General features: G+C 34.3%; 1 protein-coding gene across 4 annotated transcripts in view; it reads left to right on the top strand.

Moving 5' to 3' along the window:
- The window catches only part of LOC106884412 (ubiquitin-conjugating enzyme E2 E1), a 209915-nt gene that overhangs the window by 49511 nt on the left and 134257 nt on the right, over positions 1-26147 (top strand). For all 4 annotated transcript variants that reach the window (XM_014935773.3, XM_089362078.1, XM_089362079.1 and 1 more), the window contains one exon: positions 9494-9802. In XM_014935773.3, the coding sequence (XP_014791259.1) occupies positions 9558-9802 (245 nt within the window). In that variant the 5' untranslated portion in view covers positions 9494-9557. The remainder of the gene's footprint in view (positions 1-9493; positions 9803-26147) is intronic.

Below are 26147 nucleotides of genomic sequence, written 5' to 3'. Positions count from 1 at the left end.
TTTTGTTTTTGGTTAATCTTCAGTTTAGGACCCGGTCACAAAAAAAATGGTGCAACAAGTGTAAAATAATGTGTAGTAAACGGTTGGGTATATATGTACATATACATGTGTGTATGTATATGCATACATATATATATATATATATATATATATATATATATATATATAATTTCTAATGTCTTTTTAGTTTCTTCGACTACCGCCGAGTACTTTATGACAACTCAGATTCTTAAATATGAATTTCTTGTTATTCTGTATGAAACAATTGTATATCTACATGAATAAAAAAAAAATTATCATCCGTATTAACATTTTAATCTCTTCCATTTACGTAAATATGAACAAACTTGTTGAACTCTGTTTAATAAGTTAAATCATTTACTTTATACTTCTATATAGCGTTTCATATATTCACAAATTTACAGTAGTAAATAAAAAGTAAAGTATGACGAAACAACGTGAGAAATCTTTAGAAATTACTCTAGTTAAAGGACGAATTTGCATTCAATCCCTTAAAAAATATATATATATAAACGTGTGTGTAATATATATATATATATATATATATATATCTGTGTGTGTGTGTGTGTACATACACATATGTACATATGTACGTGTATATATATATATATATGTATATATATATATATATATATATATATATATATATATATATACACACACACAACTTTGACGCCCGGCCACCAAAAAAAAAAAAAGCAAGTGTAATAGGTGTAAAATAATGTGTAGTAAACGAATATGAAAAAAAAATTGCGCCGACGGCCGTGGTGGGGGAGGACTCGGGAAATTTACATCAGGTTTCCATCTACCAAATCAAATCCATTCATGAAGCTGGGGTTGGCTTGAGTCTTTAGTAGAAGACACTTGTGCAAGGAACTGCAGTTTGACTGATGCTGAACTTCCACGCACATAAACACAAACACTAGTACTCACTTCAGTCATAGCTGGCCATGGATTTCTATACCTGCAAAATTCCTCTCCAAGACGCAGACCTGGGTAAGAAGATAAGCAGTTGTCCGTGCATGCTACTCACACTTCTCCGGGTCACCAGAGAAATGTGAATTGATACAGTTTGATGCCAATGTTGTCAGTCATAAGGCATTACAGTTAGAACACAGAGACTCAGAATAATTGCATAAGGCATTTTGTTTGATGCTCTAATAGTTTTGCAAATCTACTTGCCTTGGACTTGTACTTTTTAATCAGCCACTGGAAAGATTAAAAACAAAGCTGACCACGACAGGGTTTCAATAAGGTGCCTACATACACGCACACACATTCGCACAGGCATGACTATGTGGTTAAGAAGTTTGCTTTGCATCCACTTGGTTTCAGGTTCAGTCCTACTGTGTGGCACGTAGGGCAAATTTTCACTATTATAGTCTCTTGCCGACCAATGCCTTGTGAGTGAATTTGGCAGACAGAAACTACAAAGAAGTCCACGTGTTTGTGTGTGTGTTGTATTAATCCAACCCCCATCACTGCTCAACAACTGGTGTTAGTCTATTTGGCAGTTTGGTAAAAGAAGCAAAATAAGTACTAGACTTTAAAAAGGTGCTCCAGCATGGCCACTATGTACGTATATATATATATGTGTGTGTATATATGTAAAGGAAATTAAACGTTTGCATATATGTGTATGTATATATATATGGCTGTGTGTATGTATACATATATATATATATGTAAATGAAATTAAACGTATGTATATATAAATGTGTGTATGTGTGTATGTATATATATATATATATATATATATATATATATAAAGGAAATTAAACAACAGTCGTAATATATCAGCTAACTATTGCAGAACATTGAGTGTGTGTGACTCTGTTTGTGTAGGTGTGGTGTTATGTCAGCATACATTGACACAATGACAGTTGTAAAATGATGGTGGCGGTACCCGTGACCCAGTGCAAAATGACATGAATGACACAGCAGCTGTATGTAGTCTTCAAACAAACAAACATCTCTATACAAATATGCATTTAAAAAAAAGGAAGTCAAAAGATACTGATTTGATTACTTTGTGTTGCACTGTAACCAATTTTATATTGCATACATGTATCTTACTATCATAATTAACATTAATCATTGCAAGTTAATTTAGGGAGCTTCTATCTATATCTCTACTTTGCAACCTTTTAACGATGCCTGTATTTTTATTTTACTAATAATAATGCAGTCCACAATCTTTTATCCTGTATCTATCTATTACTTGTGTAGTGATTGGGGTGTTGCCTTGAGGAGTTTCAGTTGAACAAATTGACCTCAGTATTTATCAGTCTTTTTGCCACACCAACACTGGTTTTCAAGTGTTTTCACCCTAGTACATACATACACAGGTCCTTCAAGGACAGACTTAGATTAAATTCAGTGTCAAGTTATTTTCTCCTCCCTTTGTACTCTTTCACCTTAACTAATGTTTTTCCAGTGGATCACTCTACCCTCTTGATGACCTCACTGTTTCTCTTGCTATTATATCTACTTTATCTTACTTTCCACATCACAAGCTAAACACTGGACTCAGTCCTTTGTTGCTGTTTTTTTTTTTTCCCCCAGAAGTACAGTGTTCTTGATCTCGTACATGCGCCACATCCCCCCTGCAGAAGTTTAATCATACACATCTGTCTGAGGCCAGTAGTTAAATAATAATTCTAATAATAATAAAAATAATCCTTTCTACTATAGATACAAGGCTTGAAATTTGGATGGTGGTAGTCAACCCCAGTACGTGTGACTGGTACTTATTTCATCGCTCCAGAAAGGATGAAAGGCAAAGTTGACCTCGGTGGAATTTGAACCCAGACCATAAAGATAAAATGCTGCCAAACATTTCACCCAGCATGCTAACGATTTTGCCGAGTCACCACCTTAGATAATAATAATAATAATAATAATAATAATAATAATAACAATAATAATAATCTTTTTTTTATAGGCTCAAGGCCTGGAATTTTGGGGTGGGGGATAGTCAATTATATCAACTTCAGTCCTGGAAAGATGAAAGGCAAAGTTGACCTCAGAATTTGAACTCACAATGTAAAGGCTGGAAGAAATGCTGTTACACATTTTGTCTGACTTGCTAATGATTCTGCCAGCTCATCACCTTAGTAATAATGATGGTAACGATGAATTAGTTGAGTGTGATTCCCTAAACTAGTATGGTTATGGTTATACTATGGAACCATTAGATCCATTTCATCTAGAACAGGATTACCTTTCTGGCAACGTTTTTATTACAGACTATATTATTGTTATTTTGATTGGATTTTCTTGTTTCTAGTTTTCAGAATATTGTGGTGCAAGCAACACAAAGTGCCACATGTACCATCCTATTGTATATTTAAAACTACATTGCCAATGTATTTTACTTTTACAACAGTTGAATATGATTTGAGAGAGATTTGGCTGCTATTTCCAGAAAGTCAAGTGACCGCATAAAAGCTCGCCCAATGAATTGTTAAATGTCTTCACATCACAATTGTTAGTTTCCTCTCCTGACTAAGAAAAAAATTCTTCGAAGATTACCTGTACATTATTTTATTTTACTTCCCTCACCTCTTCTGCCATTTGTTTTCCTTCCTTTCTAAGGCTATTTTCATTTTGCAATTTTCCTATGGAATACTGACATTTTAATCCATAGAGTATTTATTTGCCAGTTCATGAAATCTTTGTCACCATTATTATAGCATTGGCTGCTTTCACTTGTCATCTATCAGCACTCGGAATATTTATAGGAAAACCAGATAACCTGTTGCTATTTTTCCTAACTAAAAGCCTTCATTAAATATACAGAAGAGCTTGCTTCTAACTTGCAACTTTTGCATCAAAATTTTTGGTTTGATGTTTAGCTACATTAGTTAGTGCATGCACTGGTATGTATATTTGTATGTGCATATGTGGATTTTTTATATCTTACATTTCTGTTTCTTTTATCATCATCATCTTTCTTATTTAGTAATTTTTTCCAGGCTGGTATGGGTTGGACTGCATTATATAGCATTTCTTTATTTTTCTAAACAAATCCCACAAAAGGCCATCAGCCTTTGACTTTTGTTGCCCAAAAGGTTTTTTAACACAGTATTTATATAATACAGTTCTATATTTAAGAGATGAGGAATTATGTACATTATTTACATTTGATGGATATTTGTCCTCATCTTGTTTGTTGTTAACACGTTTCGGCTGATATACTCTCCAGCCTTCATCAGGTGTCTTGGGGAAATTTCGAACCTGGGTTCCCATTCCTAATGTATTTCTCTTGTTGTTGTTGTTATTATTATTATTATTATTATTATTATTATTCAGGTCACTGCCTAGAATCGAACTCGGAATCTTGGGGTTAGTAGCCCGCGCTCTTAACCACTACCTGTACATTATTTTATTTTACTTTCCTCACCTCTTCTGCCATTTTTTCCCCTTCCTTTCTAAGGCTATTTTCGTTTTGCAATTTTCCTATGGAATACTGACCACAGGCATATGGCGTCGTGGTTAAGAGCACAGGCTATTAACCCCAAGATTCTGAGTTCGATTCCAGGCAGTGACCTGAATAATAATAATAATAATAATAATAATAATAATAATAACATCAAGAAATACCTTAGGAATGAGAACCCAGGTTCGAAATTTCCCCAAGACACCTGAAGAAGCTGAAATGTTGTGTTAACAACAAACAAGACGAGGACAAATATCCATCAAATGTAAATAATGTACAATATTTATATGTTGTTATTTATAAATTATTCATTGTTCCACTGTTTTTAAAAAAAGGAAGGAAAATAATTATTATTTCTGGCCATTTAACTGATTAGCAAAGATTCCATCAGCAGGTACCAGACATGCACACTACACACTCTATTCCACAATGGCACATTGTGCCATTAGAGTGTCGAGCAAAAATGCCTTGCCCTATTCCATTCTCGTTCCAATTTCAAATCTCGCCATGATCAACTATGTCGTTCATTCTTCTGGCAGAAGGGTGGAATGATAAAGTGTCGAGTCTTGGCAAGAACCATTAAAACATTGGATGGGATACCTTGCAGTAATTTTTCTGGCTCTTTTTGTGGCCCTGATAAAATAAGAACCAGTTGAGCACTGGGATCAATATAACTGACTAAACCCCTCTCCTTGAAAATTATTATTATTATTAGTAGTAGTAGTAGTAGTAGTAGTAGTAGTAGTAGTAGTAGTAGTAGTAGTAGTAATATTATTATGAGTAGTAGTAGTAGTTGTCTTTGGTCTCTCCTCACACATTAAGTACCAAATGTGCTGGAGGCAGAGACAATTGAATTTCTCTCCCTCTTCCCCCAGGTTAGTGACCTTGTGTGAGTGTTGATTACTATATTTTGTGAACATTTCTAGAACAATAGCAATAGAAAAACTATAGAGGATACTTTCTTTCCTATTTCTATTTTGCTATTGCTCTGAAATTTCATTGGTGTTTTCTTATTCTGTTGAAGTTGACTTCTCCTTTCATCCTTAAGTGCTTAGGAAGTTTCAGTAGAGATTCAATTGACTGCCTACCCCCCCCCCCTCTCTCTCTCTCTCACACACACACAAACACACTCACCCTCTCTCAAAATGTGTTAGCTATGGTCTATAGAAATCGTTATTAATATTAGCCCACATGAGCTACATGCTGATTTAGATAACTGCCTGCTATTCAACATATATACTTAGGAATTTTGTTCATGGTTTGAATTACAGCAACTGTTGTTAAATTCAAATGATAGCAGTCACATGGTTGAACTTGCAACAGAGTAAACTCTGAACAAAACAGGATACGACAATTTATTTTGATATATCCTTCTTAAAATATTTCTAGTTGAACTTGATGTTTAATGGCTTATCTTTTATATCTTATTTGTTTCAGTCTTTGGACTGTGACCATGCTGGAGTACCAACATGACAGGTCTAACTAAACAGACTGACCCCAGTATTTATTTTTAAGCCTGTTACTTGTTCTGTCTCTTTTTGTTTAACTAGACAAAATGGAAAAGGCATTGCTCCAGAGAATAGTAGAGGATCACAGGGCTCACACTTGCAGATAACCACCTGTACCTCAATAGTGGTGAGCAGGGATATTGTCCAGGGGCTGAAAATTCTGGAGGTCTTCCCTGCACAGGTTTCACCATAAACTTGTTAGAGAGCAGCAGATAATTTGAGAGATAGATAAATAGATATACTTTTATTATATTATTACTGTTGTTGTTATAATATACACTTTTCTATTTTTGCATCGGACACAGGAAATTAGTTGATGCAGATTTTCTGTAGCCAGATGCCCTTCCTGTTGCCAACCTGAAGATGAAATATTACCTTATTTGGAAATGTTTCCATGGACGATCGGAAATGACTGATACTACTTATATTGCAATGACAGTACTATCATCCAATGTCAAGAGAGGAGATACAAGAACACTCACATATATATATATTTATAAATATATGCATATATATATGTATATATGTGGATGCGCAATGGCCCAGTGGTTAGGGCAGCAGACTCACGGTCATAGGATCACAGTTTCAATTCCCAGACCGGGCATTGTGAGTGTTTATTGAGCGAAAACACCTAAATCTCCACAAGGCTTCAGCAGGGGTGGTGGCGAACCCTGCTGTATTCTTTCACCACAACTTTCTCTCACTCTTTCTTCCTGTTTCCATTGTACCTGTTTTTCAAAGGGCCAGCCTTGTCACACTCTGTGTCATGCTGAATCTCCCTGAGAACTATGTTAAGGGTACACGTGTCTGTGGAGTACTCAGCCACTTGCACATTAATTTCATGAGCAGGCTGTTCTGTTGACTGGATCAATTGGAACCCTTGTCGTCATAACCAACAGAGTGCCACAATGATGATATGTGTATGTATGTATGTATATATATATATGTATGTATGTGTATGTATATATACACATTTATGTATATAGATATATGTATATATATAGACACATACACATACATATATATATAGATCATACATACGTACATATATGTGTGTGTATGTATGTATATATATATATATATATATATATAGATATATATACATATATAGACATACATACACACACACTATGTATGTGTATGTGTCTATATATATACATAAATGTGTATATATACATACATACATACACATATATATATATATATATATATATATATATATGTATGTATACATACATACATACACATAGAAAACCCGGCAAGCCAAGTGAGATCGTTGCCAGCGCCCCCAGACTGGCTCTTGTGCGGGTGGCACATAAGATGTACCATCCTGAGCGTGACCGTTGCCAGTACCGCCTGACTGGCCTTGTAGGGTTTTCGAGCGAGATCGTTGCCAGTGCCCCTGGACTGGCTCTTGTGCGGGTGGCACATAAAAGACACCATTTCGAGCGTGGCCGTTTTCGTGCGGGTGACATGTAAAAGCACCCACTACACTCTCTGTGTGGTTGGCGTTAGGAAGGGCATCCAGCTGTAGAAACTCTGCCAAATTAGATTGGAGCCTGGTGTAGCCATCCGGTTGCACCAGTCCTCAGTCAAATCGTCCAACCCATGCTAGCATGGAAAGCGGACGTTAAACGATGATGATGATGATGATGATGAAGTTACAGGGATGTGAACAAGCCAACACAGTGATACACACACATACACATATATGAATCAGCTGAAACCATAGTCATGCTGGTGGCCCATAAAAAACACCCATTACGCTCTTGAAGTGGTTGGCGTTAGGAAGGGCATCCAACTATAGAAACCATGCCAAATCAAACTGGAACCTGGTGCAGCTCTCTGGCTTACCAGTTCCAGTGAAACCATCTAACCCGTACCAGCATGGAAAGTGGATGTTAAATGATGATGATGATACATCATCATCATTTAACATCTGTTTACACACACACACACACACATATATATGTATGTATGTGCATATATATCATGGCCTTTAAGCTTGTCTCTACCAGATCCACTGAGAAGGCTTTGTTTGGCCTGGATCTGTAATGGAAGTCATTTACCTAAAGTTCTGTGCAGTGGGATTGAACCCAAGACCACATGGTTGAGAAACAAGTTTCTTATAACACAGCCATGCCTGCATGCAAAGAAAACTTTAAACTTAAATTTGATCAGCTCTTTAATTTCCTATTTTGTTTGTTTGTTACAGTGTAATTCATGGTTATTGAATCTGATATACAAGAATATAGCTTACAGTAATTAGATGAAAGATGTAATTATTCACATCAGGTAGATGACAGTATCAATAAACTAAATCCAATAAAAGCCATCCAACTGATCAGTACACAAGCTTCCGTTTACCCATACACTTTATCCACTAGCCTGTTGCATAGTTTATCCTTCCCTAGTTACTTGTACTTCAATTACTTTTGTTGCTCCTCCAATTTAACAAGCTGCATAATATCAAATACACTCATTTATTCTTATCATAACTACTTTATTTTCCACCAAACTCTGTCCTTTTTCATTTACTTGCTACAGCTATCGGTCTGTGGACATGCTGAGCGTCACTTTAAAAGGTTTAGTTGAACGTATGCACCACTATTTATTTTTTTAAAGTTTGGTACTTATTCTAGTTTATCATTCTCTTTGCTGAACTGTTATGTTACAAGGAACATAAACAAATCTATACCAGTTCTCAAGTGGTGGGTGGGGTGGAATAAACACAAGGACACACATATACATACATATATGTATATACATATATATGATGGGCTTACACACAGTTTCTGTCTACCAAATTTTCTCACACAGGATTGATAGTAAAAGACATTTACCCAAGGTGCCACATTGTGGGACTGAACCTGAAATCATGTAGTTTCAACGTTTCTTAACAATACATCCATGTTTGTGCCTATATTAAATTTTTCTTGCCCAGTCTTTTCTCCCCAGAATTCTTGTCCTCTTGAACTAAATCCTTCCTTACTTCTCCTGCAGACATAAACTTTAGATTATTCAAGCTGAATACCAACTGTATTGAACATTGCAGGAAGACATCTTGTAAGAAACAGGAGCCATATCTGTCTATCAAATCACACCTACTTTCATAGAAATAAATGGGATGCTACACTAACGTAGCCTAACTAAATCTGAAAAAGAAAAAAAAATGAATAAAATAACGGTGTGAAATAGCTGTAAATACATTTGATAATAACCTGTTAAATTAGGGTTATCTTGGAGTTAAGGCAACCATAGCCATCTTAGGCTATGAGCACTGTATCCTCCTCTTCTTGGAATAATTTATTTAAGAAGATTAGAGAATAACCTCTGGTAAAGGTTTTCACCAGCGATGCTAACTCTCTCTTCAGCTCACATGACAAAATATTTTTTGTTCAGTCAGCTATTTGCTATCAAGGATCATTCTTCAATCTTCTCATTGATTTCTAGTTGTTTTACTTATTATATGATGAATTCATTGTCATGTTGATCTATTATAAATATTCATTTCTATTTACAGGTTTCCCTGGGATTATTATCGTCAAGGTTTATCTTTTTTCTAGTTCACACTTTATTTAAATACAATGGCTAGCCGGTCCAGCTCTAGTCATGCCAGTAGCCAACCTACCAGTCAACGGCGTGCATCTGGCAGTACCACAAGCCGTACTACTAATGGAGTTACTACTTCAGGAGCGGTAGCTTCTGGAGCTGGCACTTCTGCTCTTACTCAAAGCAGTGCTAGGTCATGTAATGGAGATTCTAACAAAAATGACAGCAAAGATTACAAGGTCTTAAAATATCACAAAGGACTCAGTCCCAGTGCCAAAAGGTCAGTTAACACATTTTTGTTTATCTATTCCTTTTCAGCATTTAACTCAGAGTTCAGTCATAGCTGTTAGCAAAATGAAAAAAAAAATATGCATACTCTCTCTTTGGGCTCTGTGCTCACAGTCAAGACACAAATGTTTCATTAGCTTCCAAGAAAGAACTAGATTAAATCCCTCTAGGAGTAGCAATAGGCAACTGGGAGTTCACTACAGAGTATACTCTCCAAGAGACAGGTTATGAAATCACCACAGTCATCAAGGGGTTCCATCTTTTGCGTCTTTTTCAGCAATATAAATTGCTTAAGATTTTTTTTTTTTATAGCAACTGTATTTATTTAATTACAATTCACAATTTTGTATATTTTGGTGAAAACACAAATTCTAACATTTTAACATTTATTTGAGGCAGAGCTCTTGTGGAGAGTAAAAAAGAAAAGAAACTAAAAGTTTTCCTTTTCCCCTTTCAAAATGGAAGGGACCTGCTTGCAACATTAGAGTTTACAGACCATATAAATTTATTCATATTCATTAATTTTCTTTTAATAATTTTTACCAACACAGACTATCCTAGTTTCCTCAGGTTCTGGTTTTTATTTATGTGTTAAGGTCTAAATATTTCAAAACGGCAGTGTAACAAGTTTGCTTGTCACCGTAACATCCAAATAACCAAAGAATAACTTAACTTACTATATAAGCTGAACCTCCTAATTTATGAGCAGAAGTTCAATATCTTTCACACTTTTGTTCTTAAAAAAAGCCCTTTCCGCTTTTATTACTTTTTATATTTATATTATTGATTTTTTTTTTTTGAAAAAACGAAACAATTCCAATAAACCAATCAGATCTTTATCTCAAGTTTCTTCTCATCATCATTAGTTAAGCAAATTTTTGATTGACTTTTGTTGACTTTTATGGATTTTTTGTTTTTCTTTCTTTATTTTTACTATTCATTTGTAAAGTAGGTGCAGTCAGACACTTTTATTGCTTTAGTAAACAAATAAATATAAAAGTTACACAAAGTAATGAAAAAAAAAAAGAAAAGCATGAAATTATTTATGGGAAAAAAGGAAAAAAGAAAATAACACCTGTGAATCAAAATAGTCTAGGACAGGAAGACATTTTATATTTACACACACACACACATCGTTTGTACATGTATGTGGTGACATTTGCTCTTCGTAATCATGAAGAAAACTGAAACTAATTAGAGAAAATGTACAGTGCATGCTGGATGGATAAGGACCTTTTCAAGTGGCAGGACACTATCAGACAATTCATTTCCATGTGGAAAAAAAAAAGTTTTTAGATAACGATGATGATACTACTTACTTATGTCCTTACACACCTTATGGAGCATACTTGATCCCACCCCCCTGTTCTCGACTCTGGGCTGTCTTTTCCACTTCTTTCTGGTTGGATTCTTGTTTTCCTCATTTCCTGTGCTACTTTATACTGTCCTTCCTCTCCCAGGCCCTAGATGCACCACACTGCAACAAAGACTGGGCCTTGTGCTGCAGATGTTGATGAAGTTATACATATTAACCCTTTTGATAGCAACCCATCTGAGACTACTGCTGTTTCTATTATAAAACTTTGCTATTTTAAAGTGATTCAAGTTAAAACTTTCTCTCTCAAAATTCCGTGTTAATTTGTGTTCTAATTTCCATCTTAATAATGACAAAATTATTATGATAAATTCTTCGTTATTTTCAAAATTAGTTGAAACAAAAGCAGTATATTTCAACAAAAATATGGTAACGAAAAGGTAAATGAAGTATTTGGTGATTCACTCTAGACACATGACATGAAACTGAGTAGTCTATCTTCTGTTTGTAACAAAACTATACACACACGTCTGTGAGCAGTATTTGATGGAAACCATAATAACCTTACTAACTCATACAATTTAGCTTATTTTGTTAATTGCAATTGCAGGTATGAAAGCTTCTTTTACTGTTTTCTTTCCTTTTACTATATGTTTCCTCTTCTAGACCATCTTAAGCTAAGTTTGTGGAAAACATTCAAGACACTTAATTCTTATTCATCTCATGACCCTAACCCTAAATCGAGGTGACATCTGTTATCAGCATTTTTCTTTCACCTGTTGCAATAGCACAGAGTTACATAAAATCCTAAGTACTTCAGTGTCTGTCTCTACAATAAACTTCATCGTGGTTTACTGTTAGTTAGTTGCCTGCTTTAATAATAAGTGGTTCTCGTTCCTGTTCATTAAGCAGAACCAGTGAGCAAGCAGTCATGGGTTATTGATTTTCTGCTGAGATTTGCTTTCTCTCTTCCAGACATCTTTACTAATAACCATTGATAAGCAATAATTTTTTCCCCATGAACTGAACTTCTTTTCTAAGAATAAAAAAAAAAAACTTAAAGGAAAAGGATAGAAAAAAATCTATAACCAACCTTTGGAGTATAAAAGAAGTACATTTCATGTTTTTAAAATTTGTGCATTATAGTATAAAATGCTTATATAAAAGGGTAGATGAGAAATGTTCTTATGCTCTAATTCATAGTTATTGTTTAGCTTAAAATCTAGTAGACCTATTGAAGATCAAAGATGTTTTTGCCATGACTGTCATCTTCATATTTTGGGGATATAGTGTATCTTGGTCTTTGTTATCTGACCTGTTTTTCTGCCCTTTAGAGTGAGATCTCAATGAGATTTTGTTTATTTTTCAGCAGATTCGACAATCTTACTCCCTAATTCTTATTGAATGGAACTTGTTTTATGTTCTATTCATTTAGAACATGCTATGGATTATCTATCTATCTATCTATCTATCTATCTATCATGTATGTATGTATTACATTTATATGTATGTATATGTTTATGTGTGTATTTGTCAATCGATATGTATTATATAGATAGATAGATAGATAGATAGATAGATAGCCAGACAGACAGACAGACTAACTGACTGACAGACTTACTTGTAAACTCATTTCTTTACCATCAGTAATCTATATGTGCATCAGTTAGCAAAATAGAAATTAGTCACTTTTTTAAAAAAGCCTTTGAATAGTCACTTAACTATTTCTATATCTCACATGAATTCTTCTAGATAACTATTTTTGAAAGCACTGTGGCATTTATCTTTACATTTTACATATACTCATGCATGCATTCTCTCCCTGTCATTCTATTACTTCCTCATTCTCTACTCCACTCATATTTCTCTCCCTCTTTGTCTGTGTGTCTGTTTCTCTCTCTATGTGAGTGTGTCTGTGTGTGTGTGTGTGTGCAGCTGAGAAGCTTACTTCTCAACCATATGGTCTTGAGTCAGTCCCACTGCAAGGCACCATAGGCAAGTGTCTTCTATTTTCACCCCAGGCTCACCAAAGTTTTGTGAGTAGATATGATAGGCAAAAAAAAAATGAAAGTAGGCCATTGTTATATCTGTGTGTGCGTGTGTGTGTGTGTTTATGTGACTGTGCTTGTGTGTACCTTTGTCTTGACTTCTTGTGATGGTTGTAACCATGTATCACTGCCTTACAAGTGACATTGTTCAATTTCACTCTAATGTGGAAAAAAAAATATAGATGTATCTGCCTATGGGGAAACATAACCTTGTTTTGAAATAAGTGTGGGTTGGTGGCAGGAAGGATATTTTGGATGTAGAAAATTTGCTTTGATAAATTCCATCTGATTTGTGCTTGCCTGGAAAATGGATATTGTGTGATGGTGATAACAATCGTGTGTGTGTGTTATAAAAATTCAGAATCCCTAACTGTAGGGGCTTTTTTGTGGGCTTATAGTAGTAGGCATTATGGTTTTTGATGTCATATTTTTATTATAGCAAAGCAGGCATGTGCCATCAGTAATTACTCAGGGTAGGCCGTTGGTGACTTTTATGTAGTAAAACACAAAAAATAAGCAAAACACAGGCACGCAACTGAGTTGAAGGCAGATCTACTTCTGCCTTTATAGCATGCAAAAAAAAACGGTGTTGTAGAAGTGTATGCAGCATATGTACTACAGCAGTACTATGTGTAGCTTAAATACTGAGATTGAAAAGTAGGGGTGAATTATGCCTATCTAATCTACAAAAAAAAATAAAAAATTTTGCATTTTATGCATAGTAATCAGACTAATCTTCATAATCTTATTGAATTAGGTGCATATTTTGCCATGAGAGGAAAATGTTACTATCTATCTATTTTATTCAAGGTAGGCACTGTCTACCTTGCCTACCTATGCAGTATGTCCCTGTTGCAAAGTGATCAAGCAATAGAATTTGTAGAGTGTACAGCAGAGGACAAACTACCTATGTAGTTATGTCCCTTTGTGTTCTTAGTTTATATCCTGCTGGGTCCAAATTTATCTTTCATCCTTCGTGTGGTTGAGAAGTCCTGGGGTTACGTATAATCAACTATGCATCTTTCTTTAAAAATCTGTAGGGAAGTGGAGATGAGATTGTGACTATTTTAAACATCATTATATCTTTATTATTACATGAGTGTTGCTGCGATGTAGCAATAAGTTATTTACCTGGTAATTTGCAAGATATGATTTCAGTTTCATGTTGGATTTGCTTCTCTTATATTACTAATGGCCTTGCAAAACCCATGAGTTAGACAATTTCCTGTTTTGTTGCTCACTGCAAATGCCTGGCACCAAACAAACCATGTTATATTAAAACAGAAACAAACAAAAACAGAAGAAAAAAATCATTATTGCAATTACAAAATTTTTATAATTACAGTTTTACATGAAGACATACAAACTCAGATACCTTAGTATGTAAATGTATGTGCATATTTGTGCGTGTATGTATGTGTGTGTGTGTGTATGTATATATATATATATATATATATTTATAAGTAAGCAGAGTTAGCAGTTGTAATAACCGTCTAAGGGATAATAGTATCCCTTTTTACTATCGGTATCAATTACCTATGCTATCCCTGAGCATGGGTATGCAGGTACACTTTGCTCATAGGGTGCAGGTACACTTTGCTCATAGGGTGCAGGTAACAACAGAATAAACAAAAGTTTATCAGGAATCAAATTTGTTAATCAAAAGTTTTCTCCATTTTCTGTTTATTTAAATTTTATATATATTTGTATATATATCAGCAAACACACTCATCCTTTGGACAGTTTAAGTTGCTTTGGTGGTATTTTTTTACCAAATAATTGAACTACCAAAAAGGTACAGGAGTAGCATGGCAATCTTTGCTTCCGATTAACCTAGGAACGGAAAATCAAATTGAAGGTTGGTTATTGTGGAGGTCATTGAATTTTAATGATCATAAAACATAAGTTTACAAACGATGCAAAGTGTTTTGGGAGTAGATTACAGATAAAAAATATATTTGTTTTACATGAAAGTGAAATTTCTTGTCAGAAACAGCCACATAAATGGTGTAATGAAATTGAAGGAAGACGTTGAAACTACCCCTCTGTGAGTTTGTTTTCTTCAACAGCAAGGAGAGCTGGTTTTTTTTTTTTGGAGAGAAAGCTAACAAACGCCCCTTTATTCTGTTGGAATAGGTAAAAGTAAGCTTGACCAAGTTCAATGCAGTTTAAATATGGAGATTAAGATTGTTTGGTATTGGATATTTATCGCGTACAATGTTCCTAGTCAATTTAATCACTGTGGCAGGTGGACAGTTGAAATAAATGGACAATATCCTTTCACTTTTATAAGAAGATTTAAAGAGTATGGAAGACAATAGTATACAGTAAAAGTATACAATAAAACTAGATCCATTTACGTGGGAGATCTAGGCAAAATGCCTAGCGTATGACCATCCTTGGAATGTAAGTAATGTGTGTGTAAAGTTTGGTGAAAATCGGTTGAGAATTGTGGAAATGTATGCGTTAGTCATTATACACACACACATACTGTGATTTATATATACTAGATATATATATTATATAATTAATGAGTGTATATACAAGCATATACTAAATACACAGACAAATGGAAAACACAGGCCACCAACTCCTCTTCAGTTATCGGCCAGAGGGTCAATCACAATTTCAGCCATTATCAATAATATTGCTTCCACTCTGGAGGCACCAGCAAGAAACTTGCCGAGAATGGGATCAAAACACAACAAAGCAAGACAGGCTTGAGACGAGGCCGTTAGTAGACAGATGAGGGGACAAGACAATAAACAGAATAAGGGCTTAGGGCCACACAAAGACAAATACATATACAGCAAAAAAAGCTTTAGGGCTGCAAGACAAGACAAAAATGGGTAACAGCATGGTAACGTTGCTCTAGTTGCCTATTATATATCTTGTAGGATTGTCATAACTATGTGATGAAGAAGTTCACTTCACCACCACATGGTTAAAGTTTCAATCTCACTGCAGGTTGATTGGTACCTTAAGAGCAGAATGTGGTAACCTGTCATATATTTGCAGCTGTGGTTAGAGGTCCTTCACATCACATGAAACATAACTTTAATCTTCCATGAGTAAAGATCAATAAAATAAGTACTGAGGTTATGAACTGAAAGCCCTTTAAAGCAAATGCCCCCACCCCCACCCCGCCAGCATGAGTTCCGTGACTGAAGTAAAAAAAAAAATTTTTTATTCTTAAAATCATTGTAGTCTGACATAGTGACTTATTGATAATACTAATAACTCATATAATAATTGGTAACTCTGTTCTATATACCTATTAGCCTTTTGCTATATTATATTAGTTATGGTTGGGATTGGCATGTTGCTCTTATATTTATTACCAGATATAAAAGGCAAATGACAAGGGCATTGAGTAGAAGCAAAATGCATCAATTTCTTCAACAATCAAATGCTTTCTTATTACAGCTGCTTTATTTATTTATTATATTTTTAGTGTTTTGATGAGGTGTGTCTTTCTGCTTGATAGCTATCTATTCAGAGAGAATTATTTACTTGAAATGTCCTGTAGGGATTATTATATTCTTTTGTATGTTAGTCTGTTGTTTACTTTAAAATGAGAGATACATTTTAACAGGAAAGTGATTAATCACTACTACTACTACTACTATTGCTGCTGCAACAAATGTTGATGTACTTTCATAGATGTTCTAGTTTATTAAACTTTTGAATGTCCTTGAGGACAGTTTTTGCTGTCCAGCTGTAAACTGAACATCTTTCTTTGTCTATCAACTGCAGTGTCAAAAAAAACTAAATCCAAGATATATTAATGATAATCTGCACTATCAAACATCAGTAAATAAGGCTCACAGATATTATAAAATTTGTACGAGTAGACAAAATGGGGAGGTGTTAATTCTAATGTTTTGAGTTAAAGGTTCTTCTTCAAATGAAGAAAAAAAGTGAAAGAGACCCAATGTTTGGCAACAATAGGACAAACTTGGATTAATGAAGCCACAGCATTGACGAAATCACGAATGGTGATGAAAGAATTCTAACAAACTGATTAATTGATTAATTGATCAAATGTGTTATCAAGCAATCGATTAATTATTTGGTTAATTAGTTAGCAATGATAAAAACAAGTGGACTAAAACCAGTTGTGTGTTTCATATTGGCTGATGACATTCTCGCTATATTTAACATCTGTTTGACATCAAGAATCTTGTAATGCAAAAAAAAAATAAAAATAGAAAATGAAATGATATTCTGATTACATTCTGTTATCCTCTTATTGGGGAGAGATGAAAGATGGCGGAGGTGGGGGCCGCTTGTATAAACATGTAAAACAAATATTTGAAGAATGTCGACAGTCAAAGTAAAATGCAATAAGATGCATTTGGAAGAATTATATAGAAACTGTGAAACAATCAGAGAGGCCGATGGGCAACCTTGGAAATAATGTCAGTTTGACCATTTAATTTAGTACATACTCATCAAAACTGGAGGGTTAAAATCAGATAAGAGTTTTGAACCTCTTATCTAATAATATAGATCTTATCTAATGATGTACATAGGAACTAAGCATGTTATTTAGCTTGTGTTAATTTGTATGTTATCCAGTTTATCTCCAGCTTATTTTAATTCAAGTGTCCTTTATTGAGAGTATACATATGGCGGGCAGATGATTGAAATTGGTAGCGAGCTAGACGAAAAACAACAACAACAAAAATAGCTTGTGGTATTTAGTTACATCCCTTTACATTCTTAGTTAAAATTCCACCCAGTTCTTCTTTGCCTCTCATTTCTCTTAGGTTGATGAAATAAGTTGATGTAATCAACTATACCATAGAAGGTGATGCTCCTCCACATGACCACAGGCTAACATCCCAAGCTAAGAAAAGAATAAAAAGAATGCGTGTGACTGCTACTTGTTGCACATGCTACAAAGTCATTCAGATATGATATTCCATGGATATATTTGAATGTGATTAAAAGATGCACAAGCACTGCTTGTTTCTGTTATTGCATAAATCCAAATCAGCTTTTATCAAGCAGACATTATGATCAAAACTATGACCATTCTATCTCTTTTTTTTTTTTTTTTTTTTTTTTTTGTATCAAACACATTAGGCAGCAACCTGGCAGAATCATTTCAATTCTGCCAAGATTGACTTTACCTTTCATCCTTTTGGGGTTGATAAAATAAGTACCAGTTGTACACACTGGGGTTGATGTAATCATCTTACCCCCTCCTTTGAAATTTCTGGCCTTGTGCCAAAATTTGAAATCAATATTGATAAACAATAAGATTTGGTTTCTATTTCAAACAAGTCTTTCTTGTTGACTTGAAATTCTGGTTATTAAGTATTGGGAAGTATTGAGAGTAATCCGTGATCATAGTTACTCAAGGTTTGACACCTGTAATCAAGTTTTCACAGCTGATCTCTTTTTTTTTTTTTTACTTTATTACTATATCACCCAGCAAGCCAGTCACATGACACCAATGATACCTTGTTTCAACTAAAGGATGTCAATATTTTGGTAAAAGCCAAAAGAGGTGCAAACAATCAATTGTCTCTCACTTCCACGGCTATTCCTTCACACTGCTTATGCCTTGCAAAGTGTTATTGATACACAAAAATCAATATTTCTCATCAGATACTTCTTATCTTAAAAATTTTGATTTGGTTATTAATTTGTATAGTGAGAGGATTTCTTTCGTTGCTTCTTTCTATTTTCCCTTCAGCAATAAAATATTATTTTAGATTATAGTTGTACCAGGAAGTTTTATTTTGCCCAAGGTTTATTATTAATATTGTTGTTGTTGTTTTTTAACTCTTTATAATTCAAGTTTTATTAATATATCTGAATACTGTAATTGCACATTTTCATAATTGTCTTTGCCGAAATCAACTCTTGGAGGCTTCTTTTTTTCTTTTTCTTTTTTTATCATTAGATGATATCTGTAATGCAATAAATATTGGTATGAACAGGATGATGTATCTCTACAGTAAAACTTTTTTGATCTAAATCTCATTTTCTTTGATTCTATTCCTAGCATATGTAAACAAAGTAAATTCACCACCACCACCACCACCAAAAATATATTTGAAGCATTCCATTCCTGGGTGGTGATCTTCTAGCTATATATTACATCAATACACATTGAACAAAAAAAAATATTGAATTTTTATTTCTCCTAATTACCTCTTAAATATTCCCTTGAAAAGGACGATGGCTATTATTTTCTAGTACATCTATCTGATACACAGGCAAATATAGTGTGCATCTGTGTCTATATATGTGTGGTCTTTAATTGCTTAAAGCCACTGTAAGTTCAGGCTGTGTTGAAACATTTCCTTGTGAACTGTTTCTTGCCATTGTTTAGATCCAACATATATTGACTGATATTTCTAGCAACATGATTTACACTGTAGAGGTGCCCATATTGGCATGTTGCCGTTATTGATTGTCATGGGTCAACCCTGATGAAGCAGACATAAGATCACAGGTATTCTAGTAATACCATTTTTTTTTTATTGTATAGTTGAGTGCAAACAAAAGGAAATTTTGTAGCTGTTTCTGGTCAATTGAAAGACCACATAGTATAGGTTCTCTCCTCTACTATGTGCTCATACACTACATATTTTTTTTGTTTTAAAAATTGCTTTACACACTTATAGCTGCAGGTAGTGAGTGTTTGCCACCCACCAACTACTTGACAACCGATGTTGGTTTGTTTATGTCCACCATAATTTAGTGACTTGGCAAAGGAGATCGATAGAATAAGTACTTGACTTGAAAAACAAATAAACACTGGGGTCAGTTTGTTTGACCATAACCCTTCAAGGAGGTACTCCAGCATGGCCACAGTTCAGTGAGTGAAACAAGTAAAATATGAAAAATGAAAGATAAAAGGTGCAAGTTATTTTCTTGATACAGAAATTGGTCTGTTGTTAAGTATATTGAAATAGTGCTTGACTGTTGACTGAAAACTTTTTATGAATGGATGAAAGCAGTGATTCTCAACCATTTTTTGCCAATAGACCCCTTTGATTCCTATTTTATTCTGGTAGACCCCATAGCCATTCATTGATTTAAAAGCTAGTATTATAGATATTTATTTCAAATTTCCTATGATGTTTTTCACATGGTTACTTAGATTAGCATGAAACATGTTGAACAATATGTATATAAATAAAACAAACCAAAATTTGTTTTTTTTTTATAAGCGCTGAAATGTATATTGTAAGATACAAAGATGAAAATTTATTTTTGAACACAGACATCATTAGAACAGCTGAAATATTGGGTAAATTACCCTTACAAAGTGGAAAAATTTGTCAACAGCCATGTTGAACTAAATTTAGCATTAGAAATAAAAAAATTAAAAAAACCTAGCTGTTTCTTGCAATAAATACATCTAAAGCAAAATTTTTTCATGATCCCTTAAAATAATACTGTGAATCCCTGAATTACTATTTTGCTTGCATGAAACCCCCAAAAATCTTATATGAACCCTAGTTGAGAACCACTAGATTGAAGGATTGAAGTACAGTTAAAGGCAAATTAACTTTTCAGCTAACAAGCCATATTTTCACACAGACATCCCACAACTAATAATGTGATTGTTAATCTGTGAATAAGTCACCAGAAAATCTAGCCCATTCAACTACCTGCAGACTAACTAGGTAAGGATTATCATGTAGTTTGGAGCTCTCTAGTATTGATCAATTATTCAAATTACTTTGTTGATTTCATGCATGTAGCTTTTAGCATACAACTGCTAACTGTTCCCATATTCTTGCAATATTTTTTGTTCTTGAGTTGCTAAATGGTGATAGTATGTATTTATTAGTTTCATGAAGTGAACTAGGCTGCCAATGATATTTAACTCTTCAGTATTTAAACTGGCCAGATCAGGCCTCTCACACCTATCCTATAATGTCACTCTAAAAAGAAACACTCATATCATCAAAATTTGAAAGCTGTGAGATATTACATGGTTAATTCAAAACAATGTGAATAAATAAGCATTACATTTGACAGTTATCTGAATGCTAAAGGGTTAAATAAGCCAGCAAGGGAACCCTAAGTACTTTTTGGCATTGGTAAAACTGAAATACACGTTAAAGAAAGCCTAAAGAATATAGAGTAAAGCAAGAATGATATGTAAAAAGTTATCAAGGGCTGACATGTTCCACAGAAAATAGGGCAACTGAATTCTAAATTTAAAATGAGCTGTTCAAACCTTTCATGTACTGAAGGGAATAGACAAACATAACTTGAAACACGGCATCACATCCAGTTAGCCAAGTCTTGCTCTAGTGGAGAAAATAATAGATTTTCTAAGTTCACACTTTTACAACCATACTAAACCATGTTCCATGTATATAATTATAGACAACCACTTCAACTGTTAGCATTAACAACCAAGCCCTCTCTCTCTCTCTCTCTCTCTCTCTCTCTCTCTCTCCCTCCCTCTCTCTCTCTCTCTCTCTCTCTCCAAAGCATTGCAACACAATCTTGTGAACACCATCCTTTACACCTAATACGAGGGAAAAAAACATACCAAAGAGCTGTAATGTCAATAAAAAACAGGCAATAAACGATTGTTTTGGTGTTGATGGTGGTTCTATCAGTGTTAAATGTAAATATAGTGATGGCGGTGAAGGTTGGTTTATATATAGATGTATGTATACAGAGATGATAGATAGATAAATAGATGCCCATTCTAACCCAAGAAAATATGCATAAACATGCACACAAATATCCACTGTGAAAAATTCCATCTCACTCTCCATAGATATTTATAGTGATGCAGACACACATGTATACAATAATCCCTCGCCATATCATGGTTCACCTTACGCAGTTTATTATTTAAGCTTACATTGGTTCCTCCATGGTATTGTTTTGCATTTATACTCTTACTCTTTACTCTTTTACTTGTTTCAGTCATTTGACTGCAGCCATGCTGGAGCACCGCCTTTAGTCGAACAAATCGACCCCAGGACTTATTCTTTGTAAGCCTAGTACTTATTCTATCGGTCTTTTTTGCCGAGCTGCTAAGTTACGGGGACGTAAACATACAAGCATCGGTTGTCAAGCGATGTTGGGGGGACAAACACACACACATATATATATATACATATATACGATGTGCTTCTTTCAGTTTCCGTCTACCAAATCCACTCACAAGGCTTTGGTCGGCCCAAGGCTATAGTAGAAGACACTTGCCCAAGGTGCCACGCAGTGGGACTGAACCCGGAACCATGTGGCTGGTAAGCAAGCTACTTACAACACAGCCACTCCTGCGCCTATTATAAAAATAATTATAAAATATATATATATAGTGCAGTGCTGTTTCTACTTAGTGGATTTTGCAACATAATACCCGTGATAGTCGAGGGATTACTTTATGTACATATTGTGATTCTAGTTTTTTTCAAATTGTTAACTTCATTTTGATCTAAGCCAAAATGTTGAGAAGCATCCTTTTTGCTAAGAAGAAGCTGTTGCTTTAAGTTGATAGAATCTGACTGAATTTCTGTTAAAGTGAAATTATAGACTTACAACCTGAAATAAATGGTGTTTTAAAATTTCTGTGTGAATCCCATAACCTGAAGTGGCTGTTACACAGAGGATGCCTCTGTGTGTGTGTATGTGAGTGTATATATATATTTTATACACACACATATGGATATAAAATAGTACACTATTAAATAGACTTGTAATTTTACTCCCTATTGTTCCCTACAATAAAAGTATCATGTTTGTGTAGAAAACAAATAATAATAATAATAATAATAATAATAATAATAATAGTAATAATAATAATAATAATAACAACAACAACAACAGCAATAATGATATATCTATGTATTCAATTAGATATTCCATTTTATTGTCTGATTGTCAACCACTGCCTGGCCTTTCTGATCTATTGATTATTATAGTATTTCACACATTTACAAAAGTCTCATGAATAATAATGGAATATTTGAACTTGGATAATATTCAAGTCTTGCCCTTTAGTGGCTATTCAATTTAGAAATAATAAGTGTAAATATTTTCTCATTAATGTGTGTTTATGTTTGTGTGTGTGTGTGTGTGTAGAACAGTTCACTCTCTCCATATAATTTGCTATTTGTACTTATCCTCTACTTCATAGTCATGTATGTATTCAGTCATACTGTTCCTTGCTTTTAAACTGTCAGCTCAGATAACTTGAATGCTTCTCAAGTGTGAGATATAAGCTGATATCAAAACTTGGAAATGTCTAACTTTTAGGTTGGCTGTCAACTTTCTTTTTTTTTTATTGACGAAATAAGTGCAAAGAGTGTGGATAAAGAAGAAAAAGAGAGAAAGAAACTGACAGACATCTCTTAAATTCTATTGCATAATCTCTTTAGCTGAATGCTTAGATATTACTGTAATGGTATATTGTATGGTGTTATTTCATTTCTTAATGTCTAAATTGATGTAAATATAAATTAATGAGAGTGCAACAAACTAGACTGCTTTATAATGTCAAGTTAACTTTATATAAAAATGTGTGGGTGCATGTGTGTGCGTTTTTAACAAAGCATACAAGTTAATTAATTCTACATAAGAAATTATTTCTAAATTCATTCTAAAATAATGCGGATGTTAAAACACTCAGATCCAGAGAGAACATACAAGGTCATTAACTAAATGGTTGTTGTTTTTTTATTTGTTTTGCCTTGTACAGCTTGAGTTGAGTTTGAGTTGAATCTAAGTGTGATCTATCAGTCAGGTTGTTATAATATTAGTCCATAAATATACAGAAGAAATCAGGAGGTGATGTGGATTTGGTAATTAGTAAATAGGAACAGCTAAATAACACACCATATATAGGCACAGGCATAGCTGTATGGATAAGAGGTTATCTTCCCAACCATGTGGTCTGGAGTTCAGTCCTGCTGTGGGGAGTGTGCTAATAAAGCCCTAAGCTGGTCAAAGCCTTCTGAGTGGATTTGTTAGTTGGAAACTGAAAGAAGCCCATCATGTACACACACACACATATATATATATATATGTATATTCTTTTGCTCTTTTATTTGTTTCAGCGATGCAGCTATGTTCATGCTGAAGCACTGTATATAATGTATGTATGGCTAAGTAGATTTGGTAGATAGAAACTAAAGAAGACCATTGTATACTTGTGTGTGTGTTTGTACTTTTGGTTTGACATCATTTGATGATTGTAAATGAGCATCACCTTCATACAAGTGATGTTATTCATTTACAGTCTTTCATGGAAAACACTTCTGCCTATGGAGGAATATTACCTTGACTGGAAACAGATGAAGTTTGGCAACAGGAAAAGCATCCAGCCTTTGAAATTCTGGTTCAACAAATTCCATTTGCAAGGTGCTGTGTAAAAAACACTCAGTACACTCTGTAAAGTGGTTGGCATTAGGAAGGGCATCCAGTTGTAGAAACCAGGCCAAAACAGACTGTGGAACCTGGTGCCACTCCTGGCCTTGCCAATTCCTGTCAAACCATCTAACTCATGCCAGCATGGAAAATGGACATTAAATTTCGATAATGATGATGAAATATGGAGAAATAGACATTAAATAATAATAATAATGATGTGGTGGTGGCAGTGGTTGCAGCAGCATATTAAAATCAATTCTTTACAGAAATATGTTTTTAGACTCATTCTCAAACAATTTTTGAGGTTGAAATTGCAATTTTTTGGCTGTTAAGCCTAAATTGTTTTTAAGCAAGACTAGAACTGTATTTTATATGTAGAATTTAATTCATTCATGTTCTAATGATGTGTTTGGTGAGTTTTTTTCCCATTAAGATATGAAATGTATATTATTAAATTTAGAACTTTGGCAGTATTTTGTTAATTCAGAAAAACCAATACAGATGTGGAGAAAAATAATCAGATTGCACTCATTCTTTTGAATCAAAATTAGATATCTGCCCGATATCATTTGGCATGACATTTCAGTTCTACATGTCTTAAGTTCAAAAACTTGTAGGATATTGGAAGTGAATCTTCTGATATTTTGTTTTGTTGTTGTTGTTTGTTTAGCCCCAGAGCAGCTCTGATTCAGTAGATTTAGAATTAAAGGCATTCCAACCATGACCATCATTTCTTTTAAAATATTCTCCAGCATATCCTTCTCTTTTGAGATGGCAATGTTTGAGCAAGATTCAACTGTTATTTCTAATAAGTCAAGTAACTACATAGAAATGATCTCATGCTTGCAAAATAGTGTGTGTGTGTGCTATCTTTGTGTCTCTGCATTATTATATCCACTTGCATTATAGCATCATCCAATCTGTTCAAAATGGATCAAAGGTCTTTTCCAAGCCATAAGCTCATAAGGACTATTTCCCTGAATTTGTTAGGTACATATTACTCCTTGGACAGGATACTAGTCCATCACAGGATTACTCCTTTTTGACAGCTGAGTGGACTGGAGCAATGTGAAATGAAGTGTTTTGCTCAAGAAGAACACAACACATCACTCAATCCAGGAATCAAAACCACAATCTTATGATCATGAGTACAACACCCTAACCTCTAAGCCACACATCTCCACTATTGGTGGAGTCTATTGGTTACATTATATTTATGGTACTGGCTTAATGGCCATAGGTAATGAATATGTAGATAAAAGGTATACATACACAATGTCTATATGTGTGTATGTATATGTGACACATCAGAGTTTGTGGGTAACTGTGTTTATATACATTTATATATACAGTCATGTCTGTGTGGTTAGGATATTTGCAGCTGTGTGATTCTGGATCCTATCCTACAGTGAGGCCATCTTAGGTAAGTGTCTTTAGACTCATGTTGACCGATTCCATGAGTGAAATTTGATGCATGGAATTTCACCATAATCTCATTTGTGTTAGTGAGCTTGTGTGTGTGTGTGTGTGTGTGTGTGTCTGTTTGTCTGCTTGTGCATCCACTTGTATGTTAAAACGAATGCTGTGTCCTTTAGCATCCCATTAGC

This window comes from Octopus bimaculoides, chromosome 1 (assembly GCF_046866305.1).
Source record: "Octopus bimaculoides isolate indiv1 chromosome 1, ASM4686630v1, whole genome shotgun sequence".
Lineage (NCBI taxonomy): Eukaryota > Metazoa > Mollusca > Cephalopoda > Octopoda > Octopodidae > Octopus > Octopus bimaculoides.
This window is presented reverse-complemented; position numbering and strand designations above follow the sequence as displayed.